We start from the raw sequence: 23,285 nt of genomic DNA on the forward strand, positions 1-23,285 counted from the left end.
ACACTTGCAGTTCTTCTGCACATTGCATGTGATTTTGATGTTATCATCTAAATCCAGCCCTTTAGTTCTCCAGCTGTAGTGTCTTAACATTGTTATTGTATGGAAGAGGTGTTTTTATTTTTAAACATCCTTGTTGGCTTCCTGTTGTCTTTTTTGTTCTAAGTGCTTTTTTTAAATGAAAGGATATTAATGGTATGGTGCACTGGTATTTCAGTGTTACAATGATGACTTCTGGTTTAGTTCTCTGTTCTTTTTTTTTTTTTAGTAAGTCCCAACTCATTTTTTTGACCATTCTTGATTAAGCAAATGTCTGAACTGAGCCTTACAACTCCAGTGGTTCCTGAGCAGCATAACAAATTTGCAGCATGCTGTATAATTTAACTGCCTATTTATTATACTAAATTTAGAGCAACTTTAAGGTCTTTATTGATTCTTCAGTTGTTTTTTTTCCTTTACTTTCCTCAGTAAATTGTCATTGTAGACCCCTGTCCTTCTTCAACTCTTTACCTGCTCTGTTGCTTCTAAAGGTGAACGAATACATATTCCATAATAATTTTGCTGATCACTCTTTGCTAAAATGAGATACCTATTCTTACCATTTCTTTCTTAGCTGTAGATCAGACTTCAATTTAAGTGGACCTTCCTTATCTCATGACAATTTCTTGTTTTTAAAGATGTTTGGAACATTTTTAAAGCATTTGAAATGCTTTCTTTTACCAACATTTGTTCCTGCTCTGTATATTCTTGTGTCTTCTGGTTCTGTTGTTTATAGCTTTTATTAACTTATCACCACAAAGACCAGATTTACTGTTTTATAGATTCTTCAAGTATTGGCATTTTATTTGCCACCTACCTTCTAGTCCTGTTGGGCAAAGGTTGTTTAAATGCAAGGTTTAATGACACAGTTAATATCTTAAAGTCATCTTTGGCTTTTCTGAATACTTACATGAGTAGTATTTGCAGCTTCAGGATCTAGGCACCTTAATTTGCTCTAGTATTGTGACTACTTATATTCTGGGACTAAAAGGTTGGAGGAAAGCTGCAGTCATAAAAGTTCCCTGAAGTGCTGCATGGTGGACACTGACACAGATAATCCCTTCATTCTTCTGCTGCAGACTTGCATCCTTAACACCTTGAGCTTATGAAATCTCAACACAGTTCCTTAAACAGAACTGGGTAGAGCCAGGCCTGAAGGAAAATCTCTTAATTATATACACAGTGGTTCAGATATTTCCATGTCTGAATACAGGTAGTATTTTAAGACTGCTTTTGTTCATTCAGCTATTTTAAGACTTTTTTTTGTTGCTACTTTTTTTCTAGATCTGGTTTTCTGACTATCAGTCAGAATGTATTGTAAATTTAAATTTTTTGTATTGCCCTTTTATTATACTGAAATCATAGAATAACCTTTGCTGCAAAAAGATTTTAGACAGGATTGCAGACAAGGATGTTAATGGTTACTAGCAAGATATATGTAGTGAAGAGATGGATTGCATTACACATTAGTGACTTCGGTACAGGTGAGGTATGGTTTATGAAGCATTCTTAGCCTGCTGGCACCCAAGTCAGAATCATGAATTATATAAGCTTTTGCACTGGAGTTTAATCAGAATTCTTAAGTGTTGCCTTTTTCTAACTTGCTTTTTCTTCTCTAATCCATCTCATACAAACTTTCTTTTTTTTAAAAAAAGTACTGCATGTTTTGGAACTGTGCAGTCATTCAGATGTTTTTCCAGATGAGTGATTGTAGGAGATGATAGGGATACTTAGCTGGAATGTAGCTTAGAAATGTGAATTAAAAGCTGAATTTACTTTTGAAGTTTTTCTCCTAGGACTATTGCATTTGTTTATTTAAGTAAATGTGGGAGATTCCTGTTTGCTTGCAAGAGCACATGCTTTGCTTTGTCACAAACTTGCATGCTCTCAAAACGTTGTTAAAATGGAGGTGTTGAGATGTTTACACCACTCATGAAGTGCAGAGGTGAAACCACCTTTGGACAGTGGCTGCATTCTCATAGTAAGCAATGGACTGAGATATTTGGATGTCACAGCTAGAAAGACTGACTTGCCCTAAGAATGCTCAGAGCTGTAGCGTGCAGGCAGATAAGTTTCAGGAGCAAGTCTTGAATTCATGGGAGTTACCATTTTAATGACGGCAGTGCTTTTTTGAGAATTTTATCTTTTAAGACTTTTATTGATCATTTTGACAATATATGTGAGCTAGAAAACTAGGCCTTATATCCTAAGAAGGTTTTTGTGTAACCTTAAGTTTAGATTTCCTGAATATTTGAGCTAGCTGTGAGTCTTTACTTGACTTAACAATGAAATTTCCACATGAAAAGAATACTTGCAGATTAAAATTAATTTTACTGTCTCCTGGAGATAAGTTAATCCATCCATAGTTTGTGATGCAGCTTCTGGTTTTAATACTCAAGTAACATTTCATGTTTTAAAACTCAGCTCTTTATGTGCTATAGAGAATTAATCCATCTTGTGTAGGGAAGCACTTTATTGAACTCTAGGCTGTCATTATTTTCCCTTGTAATGACACTGTAATATGACACTGAAAAAACTTCACACTTTGTAAATTATCCCAACCCTTCTATCATTAGCAGTCCAATCATTATACACAATATACATAGGACAGGAAAGCATCTCTAAATGGGAAATGTGAGGAAGATCTTGGTCTTGCAGAAAAAGGTAGCTAGTGACTGCCTTTCAGGGATGATTCTGGTGAGGCATGTTTGCCAGAAGGCATCTCTGTGTGGAAATTTTCATTAGTCATCTAGACCATCTTCAAGGAAGCATTCAAGAAAGCAAAACTGCTAATTCCTTGAATTACTCTTTCACCTATGCCTTATGCTTTGTAGGCTTTAGGACGTTGCTTTCATGTTTCCTAAGTGATGTAACACTCGCTTTGTCTTCAGGGTGGCAAGCCCCACAAACATCGGAAAGATCGCCTGCAGGATCTGATTGACATCGGCTACGGCTACGACGAGACAGACCCTTTCATTGATAACTCTGAAGCGGTAAGTAAGCTTCACCACAGCAGCAAGAAACAATGAGGCAGTGCTTTATCTTTTCCATACAGAGCAAAGGTAAGGGAAAATACTTAGTACCTGTCTATAACTGATGGGAATCCAAAGGGCATACTGCTTTGGGAGACCAGTGAATTACTGTATTAGTAGCCTTACTCAAGATATTATGCACCAAAAAATTAAGAAAATATTCCTAGATCAAATAATTTTCCAGCTTTAGAAATCAAAATATTTTTGTGTGCTTTATTTACTGTTGACTGAAATGACACTGGCTCTGTTTAGTTTCTTGTACTAGCTCTCTGGATTATTAGTGGGTTACTGGCATTAGATTTCCTGCTTTAGATCAGGAAGCTAGTCTCCTCTTAAAAATCAGTAAAAATAGGATGGTTATTCTAAACATTGAATATGTCTAAAAAATTTGAGACAAACCAGGTTAAACAGCAGGATATTGCTGCTTACTTTGTCTGAATATTTTTTAGAAATGAAAACACGTATTGAGGTAAAAGAAAAAGGTTTTATTTTGGTGCGGGCAATATAAGGGATATCAGCAGGTGTATAAGAGGGCATTTGAAGATATCCTGGAGGTGAAATATGAAATTACAAAAATAAGAGAGCCCACTTTTTTTTCCAGGCTTTATCTTAAATCTCACAAACCTGCTATAATCCTTCCTTACTAAATGTCAGAAAGTATGTGTACAGTTTAGTCAAGTAAAAAAAAACTAAACCAAAAGTAAGAGCTGTCACTTGCCAGCCTTCAGTTTCCTCCAGTGCTGAGTGACACTGGGCAAAACAGCAGTGATCTGCTGTGAGAAGGAGTGGGCTAGAACTGAGTGGGAGAGGAAAGATTATGAAAAGGAGTTGAGAGAAAAGAATAAGAAAAGCGCATAAGTGCATTGCTTAGCATGCATTATGTCAAGCCTTCATTTAAATTCTGAAACTGTACAGGAAAGAGCTGTAAACTGAGCTGTGAAGTTTCTAGTACATAGATGTTGCAATGGGTGATCCTGTGACCTGTGTGAGGTGCACAGAAAGTGTCTGCAGAGCTGATACCTTTTTCAGCAGAAGTTGAGCAGTAAACCACAGTGCATAGCAGTCTAAGCTTATCTGTGTGCATTGGTAGTTTTTGAAGCAGGTCTGAAGTTGTGTGGAAAGAGAGCTTGCTGTCAGGTGCTTATTATAAATTATGTTAGTCATTTTTTATTATCTAGAAACTTGAACCTGCCAATATTAAATTGTTCTGCCATCATCCCACAACTTCTGGTTGTGCTGCTGGAGCAATATTGGGGTCTAAGCCTTCATATGTCTTTTCCAAAGGTCAGATTCAGCTCTGCAGCTTGAAAGGAACAGATGTGCTTCATTTCTGCTGAGAAACCACTTGAGCCTATAGGTTTATCTGGTTTCTCACTGTTGCTTAAGTTCATCATCTTCGCTTTTAAAATTTAATGGTACCCAACCCAAGTTCTAGCTAGGTTTTGCTGGATTTACTGTGACCTGTCACAGATCTGATAGATCTGGAACACTGGCAGTACTCATAGCACAGGTCTCTGTCAAAGTACGAGTCTGGTGTATTAATACTTAGAGTACTGTGCCTCCCTCCAGCACTGGTGGTGATACCAGCAGCAGATCTGGTAGATTTGCAGGAGCATTTACTTCTGTCTCTTGCCAGAGTCCTTGCCAATGTACAAAAGGCAGTTGTTGGAGGATCAGATGGTTGCATCATGTGCTAGCTGTGGAAGCTATTGGGGAGAAATGGTGTATTCTCTAAAGATTGCTCTCCTTAACAAATCATTACGCCTCATGTCTGCATTACAAATATGGACTAGTGAGAGACCATATTTGTTTTGCTTTTATCCCCATTTTTATATAGAAAAGAAAAAAAAAATATAGTGGGCCAGCTGCAGTGCCTGTTGTTGTTCCAGAGTTTAAGGATTCTGTAATGTAGGAGTTGAAGTTCAACAAAACCTCTAATTCCATCATTCTGCCTTGGATGCAAGAGAAGTGTTCAGAAAAAAAATCTACGTGTCTGGCTTGCTCATCTTCTGTATGGCCAGCTCTGAAATTGCTGTGTACCCTGAGATGTGTTAGAGTCAGGCCCTGGATTATTTCTTAGAAGGCACACTTTCTTACACATAAAAAGTTATAATATCCTGGGCACAAACACCTGAAAAGTGAATATGAGTGCTTCTTTAGTTGCTCCAGGATTAGCTTGTCTCTATCCCAGAAAAAAAATTTGAAAGCTTCCTCGGAGTTTTAGTCCTTTTTCTTGTCATAGTTGTGAAAGAAATACTTAGCTCTTTGGCACTGAAACAGATTTATTCCATAGCTTTAGAGATACTTTCCTTTTAAAAACAGATTTTGAGGTAAATGCATTTGCAGGCAAGCAGGAAATCTATGCGAGCAGCTATTCTTGAGTTGAGTGTTTTGACTGTAGTCAGTGGATTGTGATAATTCCAGTAAAAAAAGAAAATCACAACTGGCTTACTATTGTTTCTAACTGCTCTTATAGGGGTTAGCCTGATGGCAAATCCTAATCTTTGCTTATCTTAATGGACCTATACAAAATGTCTATAACCTGCAAAGAAAGCTGCCCCTCCTTAGTGTTTCCACTGCTTTGATATTGAAAATAGGTTTTGCTGTAGTGTAAGCTGCCCAGAACTGCATTCTTTGTGAAGTGGAATTCCTGTAGAATTTTTCACCTACTCTATTTTTCCTGCACACACGTGCATGCCCACCCAGATCAGGCTGATTACTTACTCTTGTGATGACCTCTGATTATTTGGTTGGTTGAATACTCTCCTGGCAATGTAAGTTTTATATAGGTAGAGACTGCAAGGGAGCTCTGAGCTTTCTGTTATGCAATACAGAAGAGGGGATTTAAAGCAATACATGGTGTTAATGAAAATGTATGCTGTTTTCTCTTACTTGAAGGTGACAAGGCTTGCATATCCAAATCAAAGACTTCCCCCATTTCAAGTAGATGAATGTAGAAAAAGAACTGTTGACCTACAAATCTATAGCAGTGGCTTTTGAAGCAGTGATACTAGATAGCCATACTGGCAGGAATTGAAGCTAAATGTGAATGCCAAGAGCAGTGGGAAGCAGGCAGTTCAGTTCTTCAGACACCCAGGCCCCTGTGTAAATATTTGACCTAGTCTGTTATATTCATACTTCCATAGTAGCTTTCTAAACACTGATGTAAAAAGTCCTGTGCTGGTCACTAGAGAAAACCAGTGTATCAATGGTTTCTCATGCATGGAAAGTTTCTCCAAAAAGGTACTTCACCTAAAAGGAAGATCTTACTTTTTCTTTAGCTACATCTTACCTAAAGAGCTCAGATTATCTTTAAAGAAAACCTTTCAAAGATTTTGTGTTGATTTTAATAATTCTGAACACACTGTTAAAAGCATTGTTCTGTTTCTATCTGGGTTCTCTAGAATACTTTCCATAATTTAAGGGCTTGGTCTCTGCAAAAATTCTGTGTCATGAAACACAGTTTTCCCATGTTTCCAGGATAAATTTGTCCTCATCTTGTATTCTCCAAACTTAAAAAGGTATGGTAGATTTAATATCCTCTTCTCTCCTACCTTGGTTTGCCCCTAAAACCTGAAGCTGATGGGTTATCTTCGACAAAACTCTTGAATATCTGAGAAACTTTTTCCCAGCAAGACTAGTATCTCTTCAGGGAATGGCAACTCAGTGTGTTAATGGAAATTTTTACCGTTTTTGTGAGGTTCTGGGCCAGATGTAGTTTCAGGCCAACTTGGTACTGTTCTCTCATTCTTCCTACTCTAAGGAGTTTGTTTTATGCTAACTATGGAAAGGAGTGTTGTTGTTTTAAAAAGATCACTGTCTCTTGAAAAATCCTAACAAAACAACCAAGCTATCAACCTGCAAATGTTAAAAGCATTTACAGAAAAACACCCCATAGGTTCCATTATTAAAAATACTTTCATGTTGTATTGAGAGAAGTTGAACACTGTGGCATTTTTCATCTGGACAAGGCTGCCTTTGTACACCTCAGTTGCAAACCAAACCTCATCCACACTGAATACATGAGGGTGCATTAAAGCTTCTGTTTTTAAGAGGTTCACTTGCTGAGTGTTTCATTGGCTCTGGATTGGTGTGTTTATATTAGTACTGTCTTCCTTGTTCATTGTCACTTTGCCCAGGCTTGGAAGTTGTGTGTTGGGGGAATAGTGCTCACTTAGCCGAGTGCACGGTGTCACCTTTAATAATGCGCCGTGCACGCTTCCCGCGTGTCTTCAGGGGACGCCTGCCAGCTCGCCCCTGACATATCCTCTGCATTCAAGGGAGCACAAGGACAAGTTTCAATTTGGAAATTCTTTGCTTTTTATCCTCCTCACCCCAGAGTACATCTAGGTATAAAGTGGAGTATCAAACCAGTAGATAAAGATGGAAGTACTAAGCAGATACAAGAACCAAAATGGCTAGAGGAACAAAGGTAGTTGAATTTGCAGGACATGTCTGATGTTTGTTAAAGCAGTAGTAATGGTTTCGTGCTCTTTCTGCAAGAAGGCATGCCCTTCTTTAGGAAAGAATAAGAATAAACTGAATAAATTGAAAATTCAGCACCTGCATAGGTTCTTGAAAACACATGAGATTTGAATCTGGCCTGTGTAGTACCACTCTTTAAATCTGTAGGAGGAGGAAATAATAATGGTTGTAGCAGCATCTTGTATTTTGCTAGATTTAATTTTTCAAAGAGCACAAAATCACTTTTCAAAGTAATCTGAGCTACTAGAGGGGTAGATCATGGCCTTGGATCAGCTATTCTTTGAGTAGATGAATTTGTTTAAGCAGTACCTACGTGTTTCCCAAAAAATGCACAAACAATATGATTACTAGTGTAATACAAAGGGACGTTTATAGCGTGCCGGAATAACATATCTTTGATAAGAGCATTTGTCTTAAGGGTCATATAGGGAAAATATGCTCTTCATGTTAAATGACAGGGAAAGTATAACTTCTTTCCTGCAGAATCTTCTAGTAGTTCTGTAACATTAAACCTGGAGAGATTAAGTAATATGTTACATAATTATTTAACACTGAACTAGATTTTCATTGTGGGTCAGGTCAGAGCTCAAGCTCTGAAAGAATTCAGTTGCACAGATAAAAGTGGTCACATGGCTGGTCATACATTTTGTAACTTTGGCTGAAATGTTTTCAAGGTGAGAAGAATGTAATCTCTGTGAAGTGAAGGTCACAAGCTAATAGCATAGCTCTTAGTGGCTGGTGGAGAGGTATAAAGTTTGTCAAGATGGGAACAAAACAGGAGAGTAGATGTGTATTGGTACTTCTCTCAAGGTGCTCAGGTAGGCTGATGGATTATGATATCTTGACTACTAAACTGTGATTCTCCTATGAGACTACCCTGGGCGAAGTAGTATATATTTTATAATCTCTTATGTTTTTTTCTTCTGTGCTCTGTCAGCTGTTGTTTTCCCCAGGGTTAAAAGAAAAACAAATCAACCTGCCAACTTACCTGTGCATTTTGGAAGAGAAACCTTCTTTATCACAGGGAAGCCATTTGTGCTTGCTTTTTGATGTCTCCTTGGATTAGCAAAGCAATGCATTGCTTCCCCTTAACCTTGTTCAAGATTTCCTTGTAGGTTCTATTATACTGCAGTTTTTGGAAAGATAGTTAGTAGTTTTTTGAAAACTTAGCCCTAAAGGATGGCAAAGCCAAAGAATGCATTTGAGTTCTCTGCATCTTGAAGCATAGAGATTAGTCAGTTCTGTATGTTTGAAGTATCTGAAGTGTATAGTGCAGTGTGTATATTTAGTCCATTTCACTGAAGGAACTATGTTTGACATCATTTCAGTAGCTTGGCCTTTATTCAGTGGGCTGCTGATGATCAGTATCAGTGAAACAGTTCCTTCTACCCCAAGCTGGTTAGACCTACCTCAAAAATAAACTAAGCAAGGTACAAAAATTATCCTTGACAACAAATAATAACAAGCTACATTTGTTAAGTTATTTGGACATGTTTGCACCAAATCTCATTTCCAAGACTTAGTAAAGTGTTTAAAAACTTTTTCACTTCCAAACACATTTTTGGAAGTTCTTGTCTGGAAGGGAGGTGCATGAAGAGAAGGATCACAGTAGAATATCTGAGGATTGTGGTCAAAATACCTGGACTCAAGAGTAGACAATACAGGATTCTGCTGTGGGTCTGGATTTCAGAACTAAATTGGTATAATCCATAAAAGAATCCCTGTTCTTGGTATAGTGATGAAGTTCAAGCCAGTTAACTTATTTTTTAAAAAAACCAAATCATTTTTCATACCAAAACATTTAATGAGATTAATAGCACTAAAAGCATAGTAATGTAGCTTAAGGACAATTGTTTAAAATAACTTGCATATGAACCTGCTTTTACATGGTCAGACAGTCTATCAGTCTTATTTTGTTGTCTGCAGGATGATTCCATTATTAGTTGTAGAACAAACCTGTGTTCACAGGAGTCAAGTCCTGTCTCTTTGTAGGACTGAGATTTTTTGATTCTTGCCCTTGAAATGTGTAAGGAAGAGCAAAACACTGTAAAGGGCTTTAAACTCATTTTTGTTCATAAGATAAATTGTGTGATTTCATACACAGAAAAACTAGTTTAAAGCAAAGGTCTTGAAAACAATTAAAAGATTTAGAATTTGCAAGAGCCACGTTCCCTTTAACTGAGAGCTCTGGAACCACTTCAAAATGAAGCCTAATCTCTGTTACTAATACCTTATACAAACATACTCATTTTCTGTTTAGTTAGGGCACTAGAAAATAGTAAGCTTAGCTCAAAGAGGGGTGTACAGTAGCTGCACTGTGGTCTGCAGGCCCCTATGTCTAAAATACAACATTGAGTTAAAAGTTATACCTTGTTCAGTAGGTTCACGGTATAAGCAGATTTTGGTTAAAGAAAAATCAAGGGTTAAGAGGAACTGAATATCAGGTCTGACTAAATTCATAGTCCTCAACAGAAGCTGTTGAAAGCTCAACTGCTTTGTTAAACACCGCATCTTGCTGATCTTACTTGCCCGTTGACTATTATGGAATACATTCACTCTGTATATTAAATGAATTCTGCCTTTCTTGTTGCCTTGTTCCAGTGGATCTGTGCCACACAGCATGTTGATCATTCAGATAATTTGCTGTGATTGATGCGATTCATGATTCCTCATTTGTGGGCTGTCTTTAATCCTTACTTGTGTGTTACCCAGGCCTTCCTGTACTGCTCTGCATCTCAGTCTTTACTGTGTTGGCTTTTGCTTCCTATGATAATGGTCCCAGCTTTGACTGTGGGCTTTTTCCTTCTAACGGGGCAACCACTGTGTTCTTCAGTTTTGGTCTTTTTCTGCCCCACCCTTACCGATTCAGTTGACACCCTGTTAGCTCAAGTGGAAAATGTCTGCTATGTCTGTTGAGCACTGTGGATAATAATTGCTTTTCTCTACTTTTATTTTCCTTGCACCTGATGAAGCTGCTTCTGAGAGCTGTGGAAAAAGCATGAATTTTCTTTGAAATTCCTACACAACCTCCACTCTCAAGTTTTTTCTGCATGGTCCTCCTGGTCTTTTAAGATTAATGATGAGTCCACTCTTAAGTCACTTCACTTTCATTTTGTTCCATTGATAGATTCTCTCACTTTCTTGTGCTAGCTTTTCAAATAATCTTAGGATACTTTATAAATGCTGTCACCAGCTTTCCCATTACTGCTTGTTAACTGAGTTCCAGGAAGATAAAAAGTAATAAGTCAGGGAAGTTTCTAACTACTTATTCAGATTAAATCCCTGGGTAGGACTCCAGTTCAGGCTCTTTTTCCAGCTTCCTTGAAGTACATATTTACTGTTTTACTTTCCTGGATAATTCTTCTTCCTCTCTAAAAGTCTTTGGTGGCCTAGACTTTTCAGTTCTTAAACCATTTTATCTTCAGTATATTTTACGTGGCATGGAGGTTGTTGGTTGCGTGTAATAATAGAATTAATATTGTCATCCACTATACTGATTATTGACCAATTTTTTAATGTCTTTGGATTTCAATATTTTTGAGATTCAGCTTTATAATTCTAACTTGGAAATTCTTCATAAATACTAAGTACTTTTCAAAATAAACTGTTGATATAGTTTGAAACATTTTGTGGTTTTAAAATTGTCTGAACAAAGTGAGAATGTTTGCCTTCAAATGAAAAAAATCCTGGAATTGTGGTATTTGTTTAAGAGGTAATGTTGTATTAAACATCTAAGATTGGAAATAAGGTAACAGATGCTGTGGTGAAGCTTGTTATGTCTGGGCTAGCATTTTTAACAAAAAAAATTGCAGAGAACTTTTTAAAAGAAGTAGGGTTTTGAGCAGGACACTGGTGGGTTTCATTGAGAAAGCAGTAGTTTTAATGCTGTAATGCTGCCTTTTTGTTGAAAAAAGAGCATTGTGTTGGAAGCATACTCTGTGTTATTAATGTTCTCTACTTCAACCATTTAATTTTCTCTAAAATTGCTCTACTTTTTCTATTCTAACAAGCTATGCTGTGAATTGGTATATATATTTTTATGTGTAGGTACTGGTGAATGAAATACATGTTTAGTTTATTAAGAAATGCTGATAAGGTCATCTTCCTTTTCCTGCCCAGTATGATGAATTGGTTCCTGCATCCCTGACAACCAAATATGGAGGGTTTTATATCAACACTGGTACGCTGCAGTTTCGCCAGGCATCTGAATCAGAGGATGAAGACTTTGCAGAAGACAAAAAGCATAGGCCACCTAAAGTGAGTGATTTTAATTAAGGCTTTTTTACAGAATAGAAGCTAAGTGGACTTTGGAAATATTTGATACACTTACAATGGCTCAGATGAAGAGTCCAAAGGCAGAATGATGCATGGCACTGTTTTATTGTATTTTCTGGTTTGTGGCTCTTGTACTAGCATTCAGTAACTAACTCAGGAGGTTCACAGGCTGTCCAGTCGTGTAAGACTAAGCATCTGTTTAGGCAGCCTGACAAGTTGAGTCCACCTATCTTGAACTGACAGATGATTCTGTAATTTTGTAAGAATTTTATTATACAGGATTAGACCTTAAATTCATCAATACTGTTCTTAATTATTTTGCACAAAGTTTGCAGGATATGAAATTGTTCCTAACATTGAGAATTTTAAACCAAATTTAAATATATTTAACCATTAAACCATACTTTAAACCAAAATACCTGTTAAAATAAACTCAGCTAATAAGAATAGCTATATTAAAATTATATACACAATTTTTCCAAACTGCATGATGTTCCATAAACTTTGACAAGTTACAATCAATGCAAACATAATTGCAATATGACATTTACAAATTGCATGCTATTTCTGAGAACTTAGTGCTTCCTGGTGTCCTTCCTGCTCTAGAACAATTTTAAGGTTCTTGTACTGACTGTCACTGGGATGCGGATAATGTTCTTTCGAGCAGCCTGTATGATGCTATGGTTTTGATTTGTGACTAAAATGGTGTTGATGACTACACCAGAATTTTGCCTGTTGCTGGCTAATGCTCGCACAGTGCAAAGACTTTGTTTCCCTGCACCCTCAGATAGGATGGGCAAGGGAGGGGAGGCAAGTCTGTATTGACCAGCAAAGAAGTTTCATAGTGGGCAGCTTCACAGTCAGCAATGGGACTTTGGTAGCAGAAGAAGGTGCAGGAATTCCCTCTTCCAAGGTAGCCATTGGCCATACTGGCTGGGCAGCAGTCTGCATATATCTTAGAGTATTTCTCTTACTGAAAACTCTAAATTTCATAAGTGTTTAAAAATGATTAATGATTAACACTTGTCAGTAACTGCAATTACTGCTAGGAATCCATCTTACTATTTGCCTTTACACGCATTGAGGTGTTTTTCCTGGCTCTGAATTGGAAAGTGTAAAGAAAACAATGTTTCTTGCTGTAGAAGTCCTTTAGGGTGGAAGAATCACTTTCCTTTATTTGATCTCTTTTCTAGATAGCAAAGTTGAAAGAAAGTGAAGATCGAGGAATGAAGAAACGCAAGCGAAAAGATGAAGGGACAGAAAAGGAGAAGAAGCCTCGGAAAATGAAAGTTCCTAAGCAGTTGGGGTGGGTTTCTTTTTCCTTATAAGAACCCTTCAATTATATTTGAGGTTTGGCTTCGAGACTGTGTTGCCATACCAAGATCATTACAGCTCTTTTGAATTTTGTACTTTTAAACTGTAATTAATAGCTTATAGATTTTGTTTCAGAATTTGTGTGGGATTTTTATATTATGCAGTCCTACGGGCTAAATTTTTGGCCCCTGAAACTTTACACAAGGAATAATAAGGAAAGACAAATCACAGAAAATAAATTTTGAGTATTATGAACAGCATAAAGCGTCATTGTCCTACCCAGCACCTAAGATAGCACTGCGAATTCCATCTTCTATTAAAAAATAATTTTCTTCCTATTCTTTGTTTCTCATTTGTAAAGCTGTAAATACAGTTTAATTATTCTTCTACGTATTTCTTACTGACTTTGTGCTTTCCTGAGTTCTGAGGCTAGCAGAGAAAGATTAAGGTGGTAGGGCTAGATTAGGTGGCTCCTAGAAAACTATTGCTGAGTGGATGGAGGCTGTCTTATTGTGAATATTCACATTGAATATTGAAAATTTATTGACCTAATTTTTCATCAAGGTGACAAATTGGTGGAATGTTCTCAGTTTAAATAAAATATAGATTTTGAGCCTGCATTTAAAAATTTTTAGCAATGAAAAGAATTTTAACATATGTGCTGTACAGGCAACCTGCCACCATTCAGCAGTATTGAGAGGCAAATTTAAGTATTTTTGTATTGTAAATCTGCTCTGGCTTTTAACACTTGGGCCAACTTCTCCATAATTAAATTGAGAAGTCAAAATGAAATAACCTTTGGCTTAATGTATATAAAATGTAATTGATAAAATGGTCTGAAGATGGAAGCAGGAAGTACTTGCTTCTTCCCCCTGATAAATTTTAATTGTACTAAACTTTGAGTTGTGTTGTTAAAGGTTACTAAGGCCTCAAAAGTCACACGCTAATGAAAGATTTCTTTCCTCTACAGAGTAATGGCCTTAAATTCACACAAGTCTGAGAAGAAGAAAAAGAAATTGTATAAAGACTCGCTCTCTCTGGCTGCCATGATCCGTAAATTTCAAAAGGAGAAGGAAGCCATGAGGAAGAAGGAACCTAGTCCAAAACCTCCAGTGACTGTTGCAACCTCTACCCCTAGTAAAATTCCTTCCTCCTCGCTCAGTGCAGGAAATGATATCGCTGACTTGAATCTTAGGATCAACGATCCTGTCCTCTCCATTTTTGGTAGCACAAATGAACCTGAGCTCCTGCAAGAAACTGAAAGTGCCCTGGAGATGCTGGGGGACATTGACTTTGACAAGTTGCTTGATGGCACTTCTGATGGCAGCCCGGTCTCTGAGCTGTCAGGAGAGAATGGAAATGTCACTCAGGCAACCTACACCTCTCAGGTCATGACACCCAAGCAGGTGCCTGCCCTCCCTGAAGGTCTGCCTGTGCTACTTGAAAAGCGCATTGGAGACCTTCGAACAGTAAGTATGAATTCGCTGGTAGTGGATTGCATTCAAGAATCTGAGAGAGCAAGGAAGAACAATTAGGACCTTGAGTGTCATCCTTGAATTGCTGGCTGAAACTTTAGGAATAAAGGACTGATGTTAATAGCAATCTTGAAGGCTGCGTTTATACTCAGATGAAAACAGGCAGAGATGATGCAGGTCAATTGTTTTAGCAGTGTTTGTTTCACATTGAAAACGAGGTTTTCTAAATCTTTTATGTACAATAACTTGTAATTTTCATTTATTTATGGGTTTTTCTCCATAATGGAAATACCAGTGTTATTTTAACTTGAATTATTATTTGATAAAATGGAATGGGTGTTTTCTTACTCTGGAGGAGGTTACCCGAAATATGACTGCAGCTTACAAATCCGTGTATTTTGGATCCAGGTTTTTTGACTTTAACTTGCAGTTTAAAAAAACCTACCAAATAAAAACCAACCACCAAAACCAGAAACCACCACCCAACTACAGAAAACAAACCAACCAACCACAAAACTGAACTTTTTCTTCTGGAAGGTTAGAATGGAATCTGAACTTCTCAAAAATGGGATGAAAGATGTTAAATTAACAAGTTATGAATATTCCAGTAAGTTATTGAAAGGGATCGGAGCTATTAAGGTATTACATACTCCTTGTTTCAGTTATGGATGTTACCCTAAGTTGAGAATAAATTTGTTGCTTGTTCAGATTATTATATTAAAGCTTTTCCTTACTTAGAATAAAGTGCAGCTTTTCCTTATTTAGTATTAAGTGCAGCTTTTATTTACTCACAGTTAACTGCTTTTTCAAAACTTGCTTCCTTTTTTGGACAAAAAATAATTCAAACAATTCCAGAGTTTGCTTTGCTCTTACCTGTATAGAAATGCCTTCTAGTTTTCTTATTTATTTTTAACATACCAAGCTAAATACAGCCAAGGAATTAATATTTTCTGAAGTGAAGGAGCTTCTATCTACCTTTCAGTATGCAGGTTAATTTTGCTATGAATCAACAATAAGCTTCTAGCAAAAGTGCAGAAATGGATTAGGCCAAAATTCAGGAAGTGTTAGTGACCTCCCCCAAGTTAATTCATGTTGCTTCTCTGTATAACAATCTCAAACCACTTGGGAGGCATCTTTAATTCAGTAGCTCTTGGAAAACATAACTCTTCATAGAATCATAAAATGGTTTGGGTTGGAAGAGCCCTTTAAGATCATCAACTCCAATCCCCCTGCTGTGAGCAGGGACACCTTCCTCTAGACCAGCTGGGAACTCTTCCATTTTTGACAGTGTCTTCTGAAATCTTCCTGGCTAAGCAGAGGAAGTTTAAGTTTATGCTTGGGGAGACAACTAGACTATATGTTGACTTAAAGATTGCAACTTCCATACCTCCTGTAAATTGCAAACTGACAGCTTCAAAAAAGCACTACAAATGAAAGTCTTGTCAAATATTTACCAGACTCTTGCAGCTTTAGATCTCTTTAGCACAAAGAAAAGTTTATAAAGCTGTAGGAAGAAGCCTATGCTCTCTGGGTGGGGTATAATATATCAAGATTGCAAAAATATTTGAAAGCCACTGACTAAAGGCAATAAAAACTTCCTGACTTCCTTTGGCAGATTGATATGTTATAGTTCCCCGAGTGGGTTATTCTGTACTACCATGACAGATGGCAACACTGTATACAAGTAGGAAAGTAAATAAAAGGGTTTTTTTCTATTTTGAAGGTCACTGTCAAGATAATCACTCTGGAAATAAAACCCAACCGTAGTTAGTAATAGTGATGAAGTTTTTGAATCTGCCAGTGTTCCTCTCTTTAAAAGCCAGCAGTGCTGTCCAGCATAATAGTATAATGCTGGAATTGCCTTTCAAGGTTTACCTGGGACTAAAATGTCAAAGCTTTTTCCTTCTGCTTTATATAAACCAGATGAAACTCTAATCCTTGTGTTAATTAGGCATATAGGTGCTGGATTTAAAACTTTGACTTGTCTTTTTGGTACCCTATCACTTGCAGGCATCTATAACCTTTGTGAAGCAGGACAAATGCTTCAGTGTTCTTAAACAGTACCATCCCCTCAGCAGCTGTATTTATGGTAGAAAGCAATGAGTGGAATGCAGTCCTTGCAGGAACTTAAACTCCAGTATCAGTGCTCATGACTGAAGTGATAAAGCATTCAGACAATGGGCTACCTTACAGCTTTGACTTCACACTCTTTTCCTGTGCAGTTCACATAGGAAGAGAGGTAGAGTTCACCATTTTTAGAAAACATTTTTCTTTCAAATTTAAATGAGTCAGTTACAAAGAGCAAGAACAGTAAGTATTTAATAGTAATAAATTAATCATGTTAACACTTGGACTTATTTGTAGTTTTTAATTATTTTGTTGCAAGTCACTATTCAATGGGGTTTCTTAAGGGCTCTTTTTTCTCAACTTCTGAATTTCTGCAGAGTAGGTGTACATGAGAGAAAGGTTCTTACTGATTTTTGTAAAATGGTACAGGGAATTGGCTTTGTCCTATAAGCTGTCATTCCTTCTGGGGAAAAGAAAAATGTATCTAGGTTGTAAGAACAAAGATAAAGGGATTCTGCATGGGAATTGCTGGGAGATCAGTAAAAACTTGATAGAACAAAAATGCCAGACAAAAATACTAAAGATACAGTCTAAAGATGGCAGGAATACTGGACAGTGTAGCAGCAGAAAAGAGGGGTGAGGTATTCCTCTAGCATATATAATCCTGTTGTAGAAATTGCAGTGAAGGTTTGAGAGAGCTCTAAGAAAGCTGGAGAGATGCAACTGGATGAGGCACATAACAGGTAGAAAAAGATGGAGTAGAAATGTGTTAGTTAATGCTTTTGCCTTCTTGACCTGTCAAACAATGCTTCTCTTTTTAAAACACAGATAGTAGAGTGTTGGTGGTGGTGATGGTGATAAAACATCTACAATTTTCTTAATGGTTATTCAAAAGATGAATGTGTTAACATCAGTGATCCAGGCAGATCCTAAACAGAATGATTGTCTGCCCTAGAGCAAGGTGTGTATATTTAAGTATAACAGTGACAATCCTCAGTTTTTGCTAAACAGCTGAGAATAGCTTGGTTTTCATTATTCTTTTCCAAGTAATGTTTTCTGGGAAATAAGAATGTGATGTGGCTGTAAAAGTAAAAATACCAAGATTGTTGGTTCAAAATACTCTATGAACTTGAATGCTTTTTTTTAATTGTATTTTTAGGCTGCCAAGATGTTTGATGAAGAAGGCAGGAAGAAGTTTTTCACACAAGACATGAATAATATTCTTCTGGAGTAAGTGCTTATCTGTAGAACCTTCCCTTTTTGGAAAGGGGTTGAAAGGAAAAGTACAGAAGAGGAAGTGTTATTGAGGTTGTTCCAACAAATCCCTTAAAAGTCAATGAAGGTAGATCAGTCTAAGTGAGTTATTAGCTAAAGAGACTTATATATGCATATAATTCCTGTCATGCCTGTCTGTCTTTATCCAGTGTAAAATGTTTTGTAGTGCCCTGGTCCTTGACTTTGTGTGTAAAATTCAACAACATTGCCTTTATTTATTCCTGTCTCCCACTTCTGTTACTCAAAGGACCTTCAGCTTTCATGAGGGCAAACAGCAGATTTTTTTTTCCTCTGTAATCTTCAATTAAGGGTTTAATATAGAAAGTTCTGTGTTCATAATCTATGAAACAAAAGCATATCTCTAGAAGAATATCCCAAAGTGTATCAATTTTGATTCACAGTGGTGGGTGTAAACTAAATTTGAACAAGTGTTCAACATTGCTGGACAACTACATACACAAATGGTTTCTTGCCATTGATTAGGACTTCTTCCTTTTATAAAAAAGCTTATCTGAAAATATCCCAAGCTGTTCTTTTTAGTATGCATAGCTAGAATATTCTATGCTTCCAAAGCTTCCTTAGGTTTTTGTTCAGATGTCATCTTTACCTTGGAGTGTGTCTGACCGAGTGTCTCCTGTTGGTTTGTCAGTATTGAGCTGCAGTTGCAGGAGGTGAATCCTGCCATCCGCAACGGGGTGTACTCACACCTGGAGGCTTTCGTGCCGTGCAATAAGGACACGCTGATAAAGCGCCTGAAGAAGTTACACCTCAATGTCCAGGTAAGGATGGGGAGAGCGCCTCCAGCAGGAGGCAATTACATGACAGCAAGGAGGACAGACTGCAGCAGAGTAGAGCAGCAGCCGCACAGCTTCAAATCAAGAAAAATGTTTTGGATCAGTTGCTAGATAAGTTTAAAAGCTTCTTTCCATATAGGTGATATTGTCACTACGTTAGGAGCAAATATTTTAAGTGTTTCAGAGTTTTTAGTTGAGAATGAAGGGCTTTCATCTTGAAAGCTGGCTACAGGCTATTAAGGAGTGTTTCTGCTGTCATCACTAAGTATTACTGTAGTTTTAGGGTACATATCAAAGCAGCAGAATTAGAATGCCACAGTAATAATGGTTATGATAGGCTAAAAATATGTACTTTTGTTTTCACTTTTGTGTCAAGAAAAAAGGAAGGCCACGTGGGTGATAGATGACCCAGCCTGTATTATTTCTTCAAATTTCCTTTTGTGGCTAGGTCTTACAAATACTTTGTATGCCATTTTCAGTTACTTTTCTTTTGAAGATTGTTTTCCTGTTGAATAGAAAAGTTATCTGTGATCTGAAGTCTCTGACCAGATTCTTTAGATAAAATCCAGGACTAAATCTTGCAGAGGATCTGAAGATGAATGCAGAGGTCTTGGTGCTTGCTAATAAGGCAAACAGATTCAAATGCTATTTCTAAGCAGATAAACATAAAAGAATATTCTACTTCTTTTCAATAAGCAATTAAATTATTAATGTAAAGTCAGATGTAGAAATTGAATTTAAAACATGCAGAGAAGTGTAAAATATATTACCTTAATGTTTTAAATTCCTAATGTTTGGAGACAATTCTAAATACATAGTCCTTACCTTTCAGGTACATAAATTGCATGTAATAACGATCTACTACTTGGATAATAGAATACATATTCATATTTTATTCATTACCTAGGATGTTTTCATACCACAGTTCTTGGAGACCTGATTAATAGGCTATTTATTTGCAAATGGTGAGATATTGATTGGTCAGTTTATTTCACTTTTCCCCCCCTTAGTTTTTTTCCCCTTGCCTATTTTAATTTAAAAGCATTAGTTAAAGACATCATGCTATAATGTTTTGGGATGTTCATGACACATTTATTTGTGAATATCTTTTGTTGTTTCTCATCTCAAGACTTCCGTGCATTTATATAATGCTGTTGCACCTAACAGGATTCAAGTGCCATGTAGAAGTATGTCTGTCGCAGTCCATAAATAGTACTGGCAATGTTACCTTGGGAGTGATCCAGAAATTTTCATGAGACAATCTGAAATGCTCTTTATTTTACATCTAATAGGATTATTTTGGTACTCCTCTTTTCACAGGATGACCGCTTGAGAGAGCCATTGCAGAAGCTGAAACTGGCTGTCAGTAACGTCATGCCTGAACAGTTATGCAAGTACCAAGAGGACTGTCAGGCCCGCAATCAAGCTAAGAATGCCAAGTAGGTTATTCTGGAGGCTGTGCAAGTCTATTTAGAACCCAGCTGGAAGTTTTATCCGTGTTATTTACTTCCTTAGCTCAGAAAATCACTCAGCTCCAGTTTAAGGGTGTCTTTTTTAATTGTACAAAAAACACTTAATTTTGTGTAAGTGTTATTGTCTGACATCAGAGAGAAATTCCATTAACTGAGATAGGTCTTGATAGAAAAAATAATCTGAAGGATTACTGGTTGATTCCTAAAATGGTGGATTAATGGAGGAGGGTGGTATTGAGGTTATTGATATATTTTGTCCTTGTTCATTGTAACTGTTTTGATCATAGTTAAGTAATTTTAGACTTGGAGAGGTATTAATAGTTTGATAAGTTCCCTAAAGCTTATAGGGACATCAGTGAAAGCATCTGTACAGTGTGTCCTTTTCATTTGTCTGAGAACCAGAAAACAGTGGGGAGGGGGAAATTAAACTATTTATCCTATGAAGAAGTATAGCAAAATGTGAAAATCGGTCCTCTGTGGGTTATTCCCCCCCCAACAGCTAGAATGACACTCCTTTTTCAATGAAATATTTTGTCTGTATAGAATAGTTCTAAAGAAAATAATTGTTCCAACTGTAGGTTGCAAGCAGAGGATGAACGAGAGAAAAATGGATCAGAGGAAGATGATGATGAGAAACCTGGAAAGAGGGTGGTTGGACCCAGAAAGAAGTTTCACTGGGATGACACAGTGAGGTAAGACAAAACTGCATTTTCCACCAAGAATTTTCACTGACTTTATAAAGGGATCTCCAAGAGGATGTTATTACATGATACTGTTGAATAAATAATTTTTCCCAGAATTACACCTTGGAGAAGTTTTGAAGACTGTAGATGTAAAATAGGCAAACTGGAATTCTGTAATGGTGAAACATCTTCATCTTTAACTCGAAAGGAAAATCGTCCTATGTCCAACCCTTTCACGTTTCACTGCTTGTTTTTCTGCTTTATCCAAATACATGACAATTTTCTGACTCCAGGACTTTGAGCTTCTTTAGGCAAAGAACAGGTGTTATAACTGCTTCTCACCTTTCTAGGAATACATTACAAAACACCAGTGAGGACTAGAGATTTCTGCCACAGGAGGACAGGCCATCAAGATTGGTGATATTGATTTGGCAAGCCTCCCAATCCAACAACAACTAGACTAATGCATTAATCTTAACTTCTGTTCCCTTTGAACACAAATTCTTTATCTCTCAAGAGTAGCACAGATTCTTATCTGAAATGATCGGATACTAGAGTTTGGTTTCCTAGAACAGATTTTTCTGAAAACTGAGACTATTTAAATAATCTAGATTTTTAAGCCAGCACATCTTTCTAAATTAGTAATTTCTCATGCAAGATCTAAGATAATTTTAGTACAAGTGTGTGTGTGTGTATATATGTATGTATTACCAAAAGGGGCTGATGGACTTCTCTCAATGAGTCTTTTTAGTATGTGAAGACAGCAGGGAAGAAAGTTTCATGAAATATGTACAAGCAATATAGCTTGGACTGACCTGGAGGGGTGCGATACCTAAATCTGTTGCTTCTTTCGTTCAAGAGGCTCTAAAAGGATGATGTTACTTAACTGGGTGCACTTTTATATTTTTAGGAACAAAAGACAAAATCCCTGTCAGAAAGAATCCTCTGGAGTACTCAGTGTAGAATGGATTTCAATGGTAGTGCATACTAGTTTGTAGTAGCAATACTTTGTGTAGTATAAACTTCCAAAAAACACAGTTGTAACTGAACACTTCCTGCTACTATCAGTAGACAGGGGCTTCAATTTCTTAGACTTTTTCTGCTGAGCTTTTGAAAGGACTGTCTTTCTATATATTTTGTTTCTTTTTGCAGGTCTCTGTTGTGTAATCTTGTCAAGATCAAGCTGGGATGTTATGAGCTAGAGCCAAATAGAAGTCAGTCTGCTGAAGATTACCTCAAAACCTTTATGGAAACAGAAGTGAAACCACTTTGGCCTAAAGGCTGGATGCAGGCAAGGTAGGATAACTGCTTTAGGTATCTACTCATTTTGGTGTTAATGATTTCTTCCGTTCCTATTTATTGTCTTACATTGACTCAGCCTTGTACTATTGATATTGGTTGGAACTTAGGAGTATGTCCGTGAAGTGGAATAGTTTAAAAGAACAAATATTTTTCTGAAATTAATTTTCTGTCTTGTTTGTAAGCCTGAGAGTGAAAAAACCCGCTGTTTTCCTTGGACAGCTATTTGCTTTATCATCTCCTAGAGACTGAATTTGCTGCTGCTTCTAACACAGCATGAAGCTTCATTTAAGGAGAAGTATGAGGTGGGAGGGTAACAGCTTGGAAAGTTCTTTGTGATATGGGAAGTGATAATGATCTGGAAATCAGTTTTGCCTGTATGTTGGAACACTGCATTGTCAGACTGCTCACAGGCCTTAGAATTATAAGCTGGAATTTCGATAGCAGTGTTCACAACAGACTTAAGGTTCTTGCTCTCCATTTCTGGTTTGCAGTTGGGATGCTCTGTTTTACAGCAGTTAAAAATACACCAGTTTCTATACTTGCTTCTTACAAATGTAAGAAGAAACAAAAGAGAGGTAGAAATAAATGGGAACAATAGTAAACTATTGTGAAACAGAGTTTGGCAGAGATTTCTAATGGTTTGGAGGAAAAGAGGAGCAAGTATAGTTTGGCCTGAGTTCTTTCTTTCTGTAGCACCCACTGCAAAAGATAATTTCATCAAACCTCAACCTGATTGTAAAAGCTTAATGATACAACTACTTAACTTGATCATTAATACCTTGATTTTACTTTAGTCAAATCTCTATCAAGCTGTAAAAATAACTGTACTGAGATATTTCTAAGGTCAGTCAGTGTAGAAATAGCTGGTTAAATAGTAACAAAAAGAACAAATAAAGTTTTACACTTCCTGGCATACAGCTGACTTATTTTTGTTCAATTATTTAGTTTTTTGTGTAAGTAGGGTAACAACTTTGTTATCTGTTATGAAGATTTTATTGAATTAGATGAAACAGAATCCCAGTTTAGTTTAAGAATGGAAGATAGGACAGAAAGATTACTGATGATAGTGGAGAAA

The 23,285-nt window shown here is 36.9% G+C and overlaps 1 protein-coding gene across 1 annotated transcript in view; it reads left to right on the plus strand.

Annotated features, from left to right (window-relative positions):
* The window catches only part of UBN2 (ubinuclein 2), a gene marked incomplete at its 5' end in the record, with an annotated part of 44,308 nt that overhangs the window by 7,287 nt on the left and 13,736 nt on the right, over nucleotides 1-23,285 (plus strand). Inside the window, 9 exons of the mRNA XM_084206225.1 lie at nucleotides 2,928-3,029; nucleotides 11,673-11,810; nucleotides 13,022-13,134; nucleotides 14,113-14,611; nucleotides 17,844-17,914; nucleotides 18,609-18,738; nucleotides 20,074-20,192; nucleotides 20,804-20,917; nucleotides 22,061-22,204. Coding sequence (XP_084062351.1) covers nucleotides 2,928-3,029; nucleotides 11,673-11,810; nucleotides 13,022-13,134; nucleotides 14,113-14,611; nucleotides 17,844-17,914; nucleotides 18,609-18,738; nucleotides 20,074-20,192; nucleotides 20,804-20,917; nucleotides 22,061-22,204 — 1,430 coding nt within the window. The remainder of the gene's footprint in view (nucleotides 1-2,927; nucleotides 3,030-11,672; nucleotides 11,811-13,021; nucleotides 13,135-14,112; nucleotides 14,612-17,843; nucleotides 17,915-18,608; nucleotides 18,739-20,073; nucleotides 20,193-20,803; nucleotides 20,918-22,060; nucleotides 22,205-23,285) is intronic.

The sequence above is a fragment of the Fringilla coelebs genome, assembly GCF_963513975.1.
Source record: "Fringilla coelebs genome assembly, chromosome: 5".
Taxonomy (NCBI): Eukaryota; Metazoa; Chordata; class Aves; order Passeriformes; family Fringillidae; genus Fringilla; species Fringilla coelebs.